The 14,230-nt window shown below is 34.9% G+C and overlaps 1 protein-coding gene across 3 annotated transcripts in view; it reads left to right on the top strand.

The window, feature by feature from the left end:
- Window positions 1-14,230, top strand: part of MEP-1 (zinc finger protein MEP-1) — a 110,726-nt gene that overhangs the window by 55,006 nt on the left and 41,490 nt on the right. For all 3 annotated transcript variants that reach the window (XM_072543914.1, XM_072543913.1, XM_072543915.1), the window contains exons 4-6: window positions 971-1,811; window positions 8,088-8,268; window positions 13,764-14,093. In XM_072543914.1, coding sequence (XP_072400015.1) covers window positions 971-1,811; window positions 8,088-8,268; window positions 13,764-14,093 — 1,352 coding nt within the window. The remainder of the gene's footprint in view (window positions 1-970; window positions 1,812-8,087; window positions 8,269-13,763; window positions 14,094-14,230) is intronic.

The following is a 14,230-nucleotide window of genomic DNA, read 5'->3' as shown; positions in this document are numbered from 1 at the left end:
CATTAACTGAGACCCTTAAATACTTAAAGTGTTCTTCCTTTTCGAACTCATATGCACCAATATTTATCTCTGTCGTATTAACTGTATTTTTCTGGAGAATATTAGGTACTTGTTTTATTTTGGTTTATTGCCATGCTTCCTTGCACAACTTCGCAAATTCTTTTGAACTGTTTAGATTTCTGCTAATCAGTGCTAAGCCATCAGTATGCACAACAATAAAATTTAATTTGAAAATTGTATAAGCAAAATACTGAATCTTGGGCTTTTCCAATTGTTTATAAAAAACAATGAATATTTTTTCATACCTATTTTTTTTCTCTGTAGCCTGGGCTAAAAGAACATTTGACAATGGACAATGAACATTTTGGCAGAATTGAAGCGTTTTATAATAAACGTTTTGAACTCAATATTGTTACAATTTCGTTGCCGTCTGAAGTCACCAGTAGCAGTTAATTTAAAAAATGTTTTTTTTACATATTTTTTGAGGCGTTGCGTTTGAGGCTCAATTGAGGCGTTGAGCGGAATAGTGGCCCAAGCCTGGAATATTCAATTCGGAGAAAATTAAGAACAAAGTGTTCTCTGTTTTTCGAGCATTAATTTTCTCAGCTCAAACTGGATTTACTATTAAAATTTTCTTTTATGTATATACATGTGGATACTAAGGCATACTGAAATGAGTTTGCGACTTTTTACCCCAAATAAGAGTTTTATTATAATTATATAATATAATTATATCTGATATAAATGCAAAAGTGAAGTACAGTGAAATCTCTCGGCTGGAGAACTAAATTAGGGTTGAGCTGTTATTGTGTTAAAAACTTCGCAACATTTGTAGGCCGTTTCTTCTGAAAAGTGATATTCTAAAAATTTGTGGTTTGGGTCACTATTGCCCTCAACGCCTTAATGTTCATTTTAATTTTTTAATTTAATTTGTTATTCAAAATTGTCGGTCAATTTCTTTCTGTTGAAGGCGGAGTTCAAGGAACCTTAACAAAACCAAAAGCTATGCGGAAACCGACAAAGAAGAAGAAAAACAGTCCACCAAGACCGTGCGACCAGAAGTGGAAGCTCCTCGACCAGCGACCGTCGAATCGAAGGGCGAATCCGAAGAATCTGACATTGAAGAGATCCTACCGCAAGATCCGCTGGCGTGTAATGATGCAATTACTGTGGAGAGGATACCGTCAGATAAATCCAAAGTTACGACGAAGAAAGCACCGCCGATAGTTGTAAACGATACCAAAAGACTAGTAGAAATAGCCTCTAAATCTAACACTAGTAGTAGTAGTAGTAGCACTAGCGTTTCTCAGGGTAAAAAAGAACCTACGTTAGTTATTATAGATACTAATTCTATTTTATCAGGTCGCGGACCTGTTCCTGTAAATAATAAGCAGCCCCAGAACTCTATCCCTGCCACTCCCAGTTATCAGACTGTACTCCCCATGGCACTTCCTGCGCAAGGGATGTATCCACCCAATATGCGAGCGACAATTACGCCCATCCCTGTGAACTCGTCTGGACTGTCGTCTCAGCATCAACAGAAATTATCCCCCGCCACGATCACCCCTGCTCTAACAACTCCCCTACTACCAACTTTGACAGACGATATGTTTGTAGTCGAAGCGCCTTCTTTTATCGTCCCTTATGTTTACGAAAAACCCCCTGTGAAAGACTTCAAGGATTTCGTTAAGGAGATCCAACACCAGATTAAAAAGAAGGAGGAAAAAGACGAGGCAGAATCTAAAAAGGCCGAAGATGGAGGTGAGGACGAGAAAATGGATGTTGATGAAAGTGAAAAACCTAAAGTTGAGGTAAGTTTATTAAATGGCATTTAAAAAAAATTATCGCATTTCAAAACAAATTATTTTTTTGGTATATTTTCTTCATAGAAGGAATCATAATGTTTTGCAATATATTATGGTAAGCTTCCATTAAATCGCCATCCAAACGCCATATTATACCTGAAACTTAAAAACTCATCAAAACTCAAATGTCCACTGAAAATCATACAAACCAGTTCATTGATAAAATACATTTCAGCAAATCTTATATTTGCTGGCTGATAAGCTCTTATAAGATATCACCAAGAGGGAAGGAAAGGCCTGGAATACTCCGACCACTTATCCATTTCCTCGCTGACTTACATAGGGACTCTGACCATCCATTTCGAAGTATCCTTTGTGTAGATTCCATTTTTGGTGGATTATTTTTAATTCTTACATTGGTAATGAAATATAAACACATTTTAAAGGTGAAAGAAGGTCCAGCCAAGAGTCTAGGTTCGCAGAACGGGAGCAGAGCTCCGACAAAGGGCTCTCAGTGTTATATGAGATCCTGTATGGGAGCCGAAGCAGGACTAGCCTGTGACTTAAAAATTTCCCGTATTTATACATTTCCTTTTGTCTCCATATGGGCATTTTTAGGTCAATTGGCCAATAGCGAAAATTGTATGGGTTTTGAGGCGGTTCCATGCGCATCGAAGTACATATTAGTCCACGAATAAGGGCACGCGTTGACAAAGACAGTCGTTGCATAATTTTTCATGTTCTACGTCATAAGAAATTCTTGGTCGACCTGGAACTGGTCTTTTACACACAGTTCGTTTTTGTCAACGCTTCTTTACCTGGAACACAATGCTTTTATTTAATCCGCATATAGTTACCACTCTTCTAAAGCACTTACTTACATCTTAGAAAAGTTGAGTACTTTGTCGTGTTTCGTCAATCTCGGCATTTTGATTTTCATACATTTGATTAACATTTCAAGACAAATTTAACAAATTCAATGATTCCATTTGATAAAGTAATGTAAATGACCAGTGATTGCCACTATAAGAAAGATAAAGCTAAAAACCATATCTTTATTTCTTCATGTGCCGAGCTCGATTATCGAGCGTTGGCTATCAAATTGGCTATAGTAATTTTGTTGACGGCAGCTCGGAAAAGAGATGCAGAGGATCTGTTAAACCAATCTCTCAGGTTTCTAAGCCATGACGTTCTTCTTCGACCAGGCCCTCTTCTTCCGTCTACCTTGCCTTGTATTATTAAATGGAGTATATTATATCTCTCTGGGTGACGCATAGCATGGCCAAAATATTTAAGTTTGCGATTTTTAACTGTTTTGACGACTTCCGTAACTTTTCCCATCCGATGCAAAACAGCTTCGTTACGAACTCTATCCACCCAACTTATTCGTAGGATTCTCCGATATACCCAGATTTCAAAGGCTTCCAGTTTCTTGAGAAGTGTATCCGTCAAAGTCCAACCTTCGACACCATACAAAAGAGTAGAGAACACATAACATCTCACTAATCTAATTTTCAGACTTAAAGTAATATTGTTTCCACATAACAGTTTCTTCATCTTAAAGAATGCAGCTCTGGCCTTCTCGATCCGTATTCTAATTTCTTTGCTCATATCCCAGTTCTCATTTAGATTACAACCAAGGTAAGTGATACTGTTAGTTCTCTCCAGTTTTTCACCATAAGCTGTTACCACTTCCGGTTGTATTGGCGTTTTACTGACGACCATCACCTTTGTCTTTGCGGTGTTTAGCTTAAGGCCATATTCATCACACGTTGTGGTAATCCTATTAATTAGATGTTGAAGTTCTTGGTAATTGCTTGCAAATAACACTGTGTCATCCGCATATCTCAAATTATTAATATTGACGCCATTCATTTTTATACCACATTGAACATTATCCACTGCCTTATTGAAAACGAACTCATAATAGATGTTAAATAGTGGCGGGGACAAAATGCAGCCCTGCCTTACTCCTCTTCGTATTTGAAGCTCTTCAGAGGTGTCCCGGCCAATCCTGATGTTTGCACGTTGATGCCAGTAAAGATTTTTAATAATGCGTAGGTCTTTATCATCAATACCTACCTGCTGAAGAATGGCTATCATTTCAGTATGTTTTACTCGATCAAACGCCTTCTCAAAGTGAATAAAACACATATAAACTGGATGTCCGACATCCCTGCATCTCTGTACCATAACCTGAATACTAAATAGTGCTTCTCTTGTTCCAAGGTTATTGCGGAATCCAAACTGTGTGTCACCAAGTTGTTGTTTTATTTTTTGGTATATCCTAGAGTGCAAAATTCGTAGAAATATCTTTAAAACATGACTCATCAAGCTGATGGTTCGGTAGTCACTACATCTTTTTGCATTTGCTTTTTTAGGTATCGTCAAAAAAGTCTACAGCCGCCAATCCATTGGTATATAGCCAGTTTCATAAATTTTATTAAACAGATGAAGGAGAGATATTTTACCTGAACTTTCGAAGAGCTTTATTATTTCAATCGGTATTTCATCTGGTCCCTTCGCTTTTCGGGTCTTTGCTAATCGTATTGCTTGTTCAATTTCGTCCATAGTTATGTCAAGTCCTTTAACTACTTCGTTAATTTCAAGCTCGGGCCTTTCGTCACTAAACAGTTCCTCAATATACTCTTTCCATCTGTCTATTTTATGCAAATTAGTGATAATCAGTTTTCCGTCTCTATCAACGATGTTATTTGCCTGTTTTTTGTTTTGACCTGTCAGTTCTTTTATTTTTTTATACATATTAAATGAATCATGTTTTCCATATAAAGACAAAAAACCAATAATTGCCACAATTTTTCAAAATACCAGTTATTGCCACCCAGCCATTGCCATAAATAAATATCGACATTTTACTGAAAAATCTTGTTTATTAATAAAAATTTAAACCAAATAATTAATAAAATAATGAAGCCTTCCCATGTAAAATATATGTTGATATAAAAAATAAGACAAAATAAATTGAACTATATATCTAGTGTTTTCCACAGGTTTTAGGCGTCAAATACATCCACTGGCAAAGTAAATTCATATCGGATCCGTTCGCCAGTGGATAAAATAGTAAATGTTGGCAGTATGCTTAAAATACGATTTTGATTAACAAAAGAGATGTCTTTTTCATCACAAATAAAAATATTCTTTTCAGCACTAACAGATTTTCTTAAACATTATTTGTACATCATTATTGTCCATAAGGCCTTGAATAATACAAACATATCTGTATGTTATGGATTTTCTTTTACCGCCTAGGAATTTCACAAGTACATAGTTTCCACACTAAGTTCTCCGTGAGTTAGTGGGCAAAATTCTTTGTTAGGGTCTTGATAAAATTCTATATCATCATAGCTGCTACCACTCTCGACCCACTCTTCATCCTCTCTATCATTATCAGAAATATCCTGTTTTTGCTTCTGTTTCAATATACGTTTTTGCTTTTTGCAATTTTTCTTTGGTTTTTGCTTCTTCTTTCTTTTTGTTTTCATTTTCTTTTAAGTGATTTTCACGCCAAGCTTCCGATGTTACCACTGATGGAATCTTGTCCTTTAGTTTTCTCTTCTTTGTCTGAGGTTTTCGGTCTGGCGAAAACAGTACTTTCTTAAATGGAGTGGACTCCCCAACTGTACATGTAAAAGTGTACACGTTCGCAGTTTCAGACAATATATCTGAGCTATGAGTACCAGAGATGTTTGGTTGGAAATTTTTTACTGGTGTACAATGAATTGGAAATATAGAAATATTGTTTTGGATGGTATTACATTTAATTTGGATTGGTAGGGTTTCCATTGTCCATTCTTTCCATGTGTTAAGAAGGGATTTATCCTCAATAGAACCATTCCAATCCTGATTTTCGTTTAAAGTTACCTTGAACCTATTTACAGTTTCTTCACCCAGCTTTCCTCCAAAATACTTAAGTGCTTGTGGAGATTGTTTACATGTACAATTAACAGACCCAGATGTGTCAGAAATTGTGGAACTGGCACTAATGTTTTTACACTAATTTTTTCAAAGTGAACATTTTCAACATTAAATGGGCTTAATCCTGAAGATTTAAATCCGTTCTGAATAATTTTCTCATTTATATCATTTAGTGCCTTTTCAAAAACATACCCAAAATGATATTTCTGAAGTTTATTGCCATCGTTGTCTATTCTCCACTTTTGGACTTCATTTTTATATGCTAATTTTAAGGGCCTAAACACTGATATATTCATAGGTTGTAGCAGATGGGTTGAGTTGGGATACAAAGCTACCAGTTCTTTACAAAAGTTGGACAAAAGTAACGTTAGATGAGAAACATGCCCATCAACAAAAAATATAATAGGTTTTTTAAGATTCTCTCTAATGAGCCACGGATTAAATATATTGGTGATGTATTCATAAAATGTATTAGAACACATCCATCCATTATCTGAAGTTTCTAGAACCCATTCTTTTGGAATACTTTGTGATACAGCTGATGGAATTCTTTCATATGCCAACACCATCATTGGAGGGGCGATTTTTCCAGTTATATTTTCCTGTTCATCTCCAGCAGAGCAATGAATATTTTTATCACCTTTCTTAGCCAAAACCTTTTCCTCTTGAGGTGATAAATAAAATGCACTCTCATCGGCATTGAAAACACGATTGGGTTCTTTTGTTATATCAAACAAATCTGTTGACTTTAAATATTCCCCAACTTGACTGAACCACTGTCTCAAATCGTATTCACTTATATTTTTCCGACTGGGAGTTAAATTCTGTGACACTCTTTGGGATATTTCTGGATGTCTTCTTAAAAAACAAGTAAAACCATTTGTCAATGGGACGGCCATGAATAAAAGCTGTATCCAAAAGCTGAACTTTTGAAACAGGAAAATGTCTTTCTGATAGATGTAAAATCAATTTTACTAAGACCGATTCCTCTTTGGTTAAAATTGTAGAAGGGCCCATAGAACAAACTAATAATGATTTTCCATCCCTCTTATGCCTCAAAGGACTAGGAGGAACTCCATGATTTTTTTGCTGCAGTAGCTGCTGGGATTCTCTTTTTCACGTCCTCTAGAGTTTTGGCAAATTGCTCTTTTGAATAATTCATTTTAGGTGCAATTTCTGTAATGAATGAACAAAATACTTGTAATACCAAATATTAATGTAACCTATGATTACCACTTTAGAACCAGTGATTGCCACCACTGGCAATAACTGGTAAAAGTAACGTTTTTGCAATAAAAAAGTAGTGGCAACACCTTAATTTTAAATAGTAAATTTACACATTGTAATGAATTAAAAATAACCCAAACCAATAATGGCCACTTGTGGCAATGACTGATATTCATAAAATATTTTGCAACAAGTCATTGCCAGGTTCATTTCTTTAGAAATATGGACACTTAACTGAATTTAAACAGCAAACACATGTATTTTAGACTATTTAAGAGAATATCATGTGTAAATAAGTTTATAAAACAATAATTTACAAAAGTGAATTAGAAAAAAAAATGTACTTACCTTAATTTTTTCATAAGAAATCACAAAAAAAAACAGGAAGCAGTTTTACACAACACTACTCTAAGTGGTATACAACAAAAATGGCTGAAGCTTGAGTGTTGTACAACAGTACACAGTTGCCAAATATAATAAGGTATTAGTACTTGCAACAAATGTAATTTGATTTCAAGTCATTTTCTTAGAATTTTAGGGCCAGTGGCAATAAATGGTACAGTGGCAAGGACTGGTTGTTTACCTTAAGCCTTTCTCTTCAATTTGGTGCTTTCAGAATTCATGTAGATCTAATAGTTTACGCATCATAACGTTGTAGATAAAAGCTTTCTGGGATAAACAATTTCAATTTTGCAATAACTGTTAAGTGAAACTTCTTTGGAAGTAATCATTGGACTGATGGAATTGATGTTCCATCCTTCGACTTAACATAATGATTTCTTTATGTATGTGGCAATGAAAGGGAAGCGTAAACATGTCTTTTAAACCAAACGAAAGAAGTGAAAAATCACTTAGAAATTCTAAGTTGCTCAAAACGCTGAAGAGATTGTAACAGGTTGTTAAATCGTAAGGGTACTACTACTGTAAAAGTTACATGTACCAGTATTCAGTAGTAATGTAACCAAATATTGTGACTAATAATTGATCTAAAAGTCACTCATACCATTTTCACAATTGAATAATGAAATCACAGACTAGTTAACGTAGAAAAATCGTCTAACTTGATATACATATCATTGATTAATTATTGTTATTAAAGTTTCTTTTTTGTATTTACAGGATAAGTCTGATCCAAATTTCGTTCCTGAATCTAAAAAGGAGTTGGAGGACGCCAAGAAGCCTTATTCATACTTTGATAGTCCTCTTGGTAAATTCTTCATAAATATAGGCTTTAATTTAGTTCAAGAATATGTACAAACTGATCTGTTGAAACAGCAGAAACGAAAACATAGTAGGGAAGGTAAGTAATTATTGTGTATTTATTCATTATCATCATCTTTGTATCTCTTTATATGTGGTGGACTTCCCTAATTACATTTCTCCACATGTTCGTATGTTAGGTCTTATACATGTTAATCCCTTTTATCGTTTAATTTCCTCCCATCATACTTATTGACTCTCATATCTTATTTCTTTTACTAATTAACACAGCTATTATTTGTATTGGATGATTATTTTGGTGTTGCACCACATATATCTTATTTTTCTCTTATTTTGGCATCAACCTGTGCCATACAGATCTCTCATAACACTAGAAATAAAAATTAAAGTATATTTGTGGTCTTTGTGTTCACCACTTTGTTTTTGGAAGTGCTTCAGTCAAATAGTTATGTGACAAAGCATTTATTTTAAAGATGCAGTTAATATTTATAAAAATTATCTATAAATATTAACTGTATCTTATTTTATATAACAAACTTATTCTTTCATGGTTCTCTTGAATTGGCTGCATGTCAAACTTTGAAACGCCGACAATAAGTTCGTCAACTAGATCGAAATACGTGATATTTTCTTGCCGATGGCTGCTTTGTGAAGAGCCAAGAGCATTTCATCATCATTCTGGCTTTACAACTCTGCGTGGGTTTTAGCCTCCTCAAGAATTTCTCTCCAGTCGTCCCTATCCATCGCCTTCTTCCGCGAAGCATGTATTCCCATATTTCTCATGTCTTCATCGATGTTATCAGGGAATCTTGTTCTGGGTCTTCCTCTTCTCTAACTAATGGGTCTATCAAGGAGCGTTTTTCTAGCTGGCTCAAGAGCATTTATTGTCACTAAATCCAAAAGATTGTAAAAAAACCTGCAGTGACCGCATTGAATTTGCTTCTCAGTGTATTTTTTAGGCATTTAGTTCATAATATTTGGTTTTATTATAAAATTCTATCATATTTGCCTTCTTTTTCCTCCTTTTTGAATGGACTCCGACGTTACAAGTAAAATTACATTTTTTCTAAATGTACACTTTCGTTTATTCTCAAAGATTTTGGTAGCTCTCTTCCAATATTATTGACTATCCCTACAAATGTTGTCATTCTTTTGAGACTCTCGAGCAAGGTGAAACGAACTTGCCAATGGTTAACATTTTGCCCTTGTATCAAATATAATTTTATTAGTTACCTCACCACGTGGTCTGAAAGTCTTTGATTTGAATAGCGACTGTTATCAATTTGATTCCAAATTCGATCAATTTGATACCAAACTTGACAGGTTTATTCGCCACAACTACGCTCTATCTGAAATAGCTGTTCACTGATAGTAATATTTTCATTCGGAATAAAACAATATTGGTAATTCTGGATCTCAAACTTCTAATATGAGTGCAGATTTATTGATCCACAATATTTCTCATCCCGTTGATTGAATGTCAAACCATATAAATTTCATGATATCCAAAAACCCGTCAAGAAGCATGGTTTTTGAAAAAATTGGTGGGCCCCACGTGATTGACCATAGCTCAATAAGCTCTTCAAATCAAAGTTTTGTTGTAAAATTCTACGGGCATAACGATGTCCAGTGCAAGTTCGAAGATATTTTAGAGAAATCTTACAGACTTTACTATATAAGTTTGTCTCAATGCTTCAAGATTCGTATATCGCTTTAAAATATAATTGTCAATTAATAGTCGAAAGACACTTTTGATTTTGCTCAAGATGTTGGTCCCTCTACCTCTGACACAGGTGTTCAGATTTTCCACATAGTAGTCTTTTCTGTGTCCATTTAAGCATTTTGGAGGTCTTAAAAATCTGAGGTAGCAGAATTATTCAGTGCTTTTCAGAATCATTCAAAGTGAAAATTTCTATCTTTACTATTAGTATTGTCAAAATCAAATTACTTCTATTTCTGTCTGATTTTCGTTAATTTCTGGAAGATTTTGAACGTCTGACTCATGCTTTGGTATTTGTTCTAGTCCCGTGAAATAATCCAAATTATGTGATGTTGAGCCAGTCCATGACTTGATCACATTATTCACAACAAAACTACTCAAAACTATCACTAGCGACGGTTAGACAGTTGACTTCTGCCGAATAAAATCCAACAAATACTACCAAATCTTAAAAAACTTATGACAGGTTGAAGAAGTTTTCACGTAAAAGTGATTTCCATAAAAGAATAGTAAAAAGCTATTTGAGTCAAAATGATCTCTTACCATCTTTCTATAATCTTCCCCGAAGAAAATGTTCTTTTCGATTAGTCAATCCTTGATTTACCTTTTGTTCCACAATTTGTTCGGGAAATCAAATTTGCAGGAGTAGTATGACGCGTTATCCAAAACGACAACGGTTTCTTTGTCTTTCAGCAAGTTTGGAATTAACATCTTCTTAAACCATTCTTCATATAGATCCCCGTCCATTTCGTCGCGGTAATCAGCGGTTCCCTTCTTGGCCAAGAAAATTAATTCGGTTCATGCCACAAAACCAGTTTTGCTTCCAGCATGAAGAAGAACAAGCAGAGGACCTCTTTGGGTTGGAGCTTTCAGTCCAGTAGAGAGCCCTTTTATGAAGGCATCTCATGGATTCTTGATCGTTGTGTCCCTCCATTCCTTTCTGCCTGAAGCACCGAAAGTTAATTCGGCCCATGCCACAACATTCGCTTCCAGCATGAAGAAGAACAAGCAGAGGATCTCTTTGGGTTGGAGCTTTCAGTCCAGTAGAGAGCCCTTTTACGAAGGCATCTCATGGATTCTTGATCGTTGTGTCCCTCCATTCCTTTCTGACTGAAGCCCCGAAAGTTAATTCGGTTCATGTCACAAAACCAGTTTCGCTTCCAGCATGAAGAAGAACAAGCAGAGGATCTCTTTGGGTTGGAGCTTTCAATCCAGTAGAGAGCCCTTTTATGAAGGCATCTCATGGATTCTTGATCGTTGTGTCCCTCCATTCCTTTCTGACTGAAGCCCCGAAAGTTAATTCGGTTCATGTCACAAAACCAGTTTCGCTTCCAGCATGAAGAAGAACAAGCAGAGGATCTCTTTGGGTTGGAGCTTTCAATTCAGTAGAGAGCCCTTTTATGAAGGCATCTCATGGATTCTTGATCGTTGTGTCCCTCCATTCCTTTCTGACTGGAGCACCGAAGTTAGTCCAAGACTCATCTGTATAAATAAGGTTTACATTATCCTTATTCCTCAATGTTTTTATTTTTCTGAAGGTACTTCTGTCTCCACCATATAATATCTTTTCTTTCCATCATTATTGGTTTTTGAAAAAGCTGGTAGGTCCTCATCATCCTTCACTCAGTTCATTATGCTGTCGAAGATTGGTGGTATATTTAAAAAAAAAAAAATCATGGGCAATTTTCCTTATTCGAGATTTTACTCCCTCATCGTAAGTATTCTTGCTAAGCTTCTTTGCGGATGTTATAAATTTTGCAAACCGCACAATTTTCGAAACTTTTTCTGTAGTCAGGCTGTCACCATTTTTTAAGTTCAGATGATAGTTCAATACATTTAACACCACACGTTTTACTTGCACACTAAGTCATACTCTGTTTGAAATTCACCACAAATACTGGCAACAGTTCCATAATGTAGGTACTTTCATCCGCTTGCGAAAATTTTTTTGCTAGTTTTTGCCAACAAGTTTTTGGTCTAATGGCCAGTACCCAAATCGACAAAGAGACATGTTTGCTTTGCGTGGACAATGGAGATTAAAACTGATTCGCTTGTCCTAATAACTTTATAATGATCTTTATTTTCCAAAGAATGTGTTTACAATGGAAGTTATTGAAAATTGAAAAATATAGATAAACTATCAACAATGAGTTTTTGATATATTTTACTTTTTTTATAGTATTTTTCTTTATGTTATTGTTTTTTTGAAACAATAATGTAACTGTGGCTTCTACTGTAGTAATCATTGCTATCCTTATCTTTGAGGTCACTGCATGGAACAATTGTATTGAATTGCATTCGAACTATTCTCTGAGATTTCTCAACCAGGAAATTCTTCGTCCTACGCTGCGTTTATCTTGAATCTTGCTCTGCATTATCATCTGTAGGATGTTGTATTTTTCACAACGGGTTATACTCGTATGTCCCAAATATTGAAAGTTTTCTCACTTTGACGGTATAAATATTTTATTGTTTTTGTTTATTTTCTTCCTTGGGGACTCTATCTGTCCAAAATATTTTTAAAATTCTTTGGTATCTCCACATTTCAAAAGTTTTCAATGTATTCAGGCAACATTTATTAAGAGATGACTCTGCACTATGCAACAGAACCGGAGAGACATAACACTACAAAATTCATACTCTTAATTTCAGGCTTAGATCTACTGCTACATAGTGTTTGTTTCATGTTTTTGAATGCGCTTCGTGATTTTTTGATTTTTATTCTTATTTCCCTTGAATAGTCACTTGTTTAATTTATGCTTGTTCCCAAATAGCTATAGTTTTGGATTTATTTTATAACTTTGTTCTTCAGATGGAGTCAATTTTTGAAGTGCATTTTTTGTAATTACCATGAGGCCATATATACCCATTATTATGTCTACTTGTGATTCAAATTTATTTTTTTGATATTATATTGATGATATGTATGATTATTTTAATAATCTAAAAACTATAGCTTGTTTGAATATTTGTCTGTTTTTTTCGCTCTTGTTTGAATATTTATCCGTTTTTTTCGCTAAAAATCTTTTCACCTTATACGCCTACCGCATTTAAGCACAGATTGACAATGCTATTGTCATGCCGCTTCACGACAATAATGTTCTGATTTTCAGTCTTTTTGAAATCGAAAACGCCTTGAGCTTGCTTTTTTATGTTTTCATTTCTTTTGAATTTGTTAGGGGCCCATTAGGTATTCGATTTTCACGAATTGTTCCAGTAGCGTTGAAAGTTTTCTCCGGTAACAATTCTAATAAAGAAAAGGAAAAGAAATTATCAAAAAATAGGTACATTCGTTTATTAGGCAACCTAGTTCTTAAAACGTCGGCATACTCCAATACATCAGATGTCCTACTTCCTAATCAGTATACTTATCGCTAGTATACTACTGAAGGCAAAGCTTTCGCTAATTTTTGGATTATTCCTGCTCTTTCACCCTCTGTAGTTTTCGATCTATCTGTATACCAGATCCTACCCTGTTAGTTATGGTACTCCTTGTTTCTCCATACATTCCTATCTGGAATAGACACTGTATATGAATTCTTATAATTGAATTTTTTTGTCATGTGATCTGGTTGCTCATTAAAAATACCCCTCATCACAGTCCTTGTGATATGCCCTGTGCCGTCATTGCAAAGTTTCAGTAACTCAGAAAGACGGTATTAGATTTAATTAATGCAAATTATAGATTCCCTTGCCGACTAATTTATCAATCTGTCTGCTTTGCAAATTTTACAAACAAAAGACATTATGTTTTCAAAAAGCAAAGTGTATTTTTAGTGTTAATGTACTAATTGTTAGTTTTTCATTTCTTTTTTATCATGTTCATTCTATACACATTATTTTTTATTTTTAAGGTGGTTCAAATCCAGAAACAGAAAAGACAATAAAATCCTTGGTCAAGAACCTGGCATACAGTAAAGAAAATAACGAACATTTCAAGACTGTATTGAAAAAATGTGAATTTTGTAACTTCAAGACAGAATCGGCGCTGGCTATGTCGTATCACTTGGAAACGCCTCATATGAAGAACTTTGTTTATAAGTGTAATTTCTGTGCATATGAAGTGAGAAGCCCGCATGATATTCTGTTTCACATGGAAGCAGAACACGCCGTACGGGGTCATTTGGAGAGGGCTCCTGCGTTCCATCAATGTCCCAATTGTCCATTTGAGGACAATCAGAAAGGTAAGATTCATATAATAAGAAAAATATATTTAACCTTTACGTCTTGGTCTTGTACTGTGTAACTACAAGTTAATTATATAAATACCAATTAGTAACTAATAAAGGAGTAATTCTGCGCCAAGCTAGATGCTTTGTGC

This window comes from Diabrotica undecimpunctata, chromosome 9 (assembly GCF_040954645.1).
Source record: "Diabrotica undecimpunctata isolate CICGRU chromosome 9, icDiaUnde3, whole genome shotgun sequence".
In the NCBI taxonomy this organism is placed as follows: domain Eukaryota; kingdom Metazoa; phylum Arthropoda; class Insecta; order Coleoptera; family Chrysomelidae; genus Diabrotica; species Diabrotica undecimpunctata.
The sequence above is the reverse complement of the archived record's forward strand: the minus strand, read 5'-3'. Positions and strand labels throughout refer to the sequence as shown.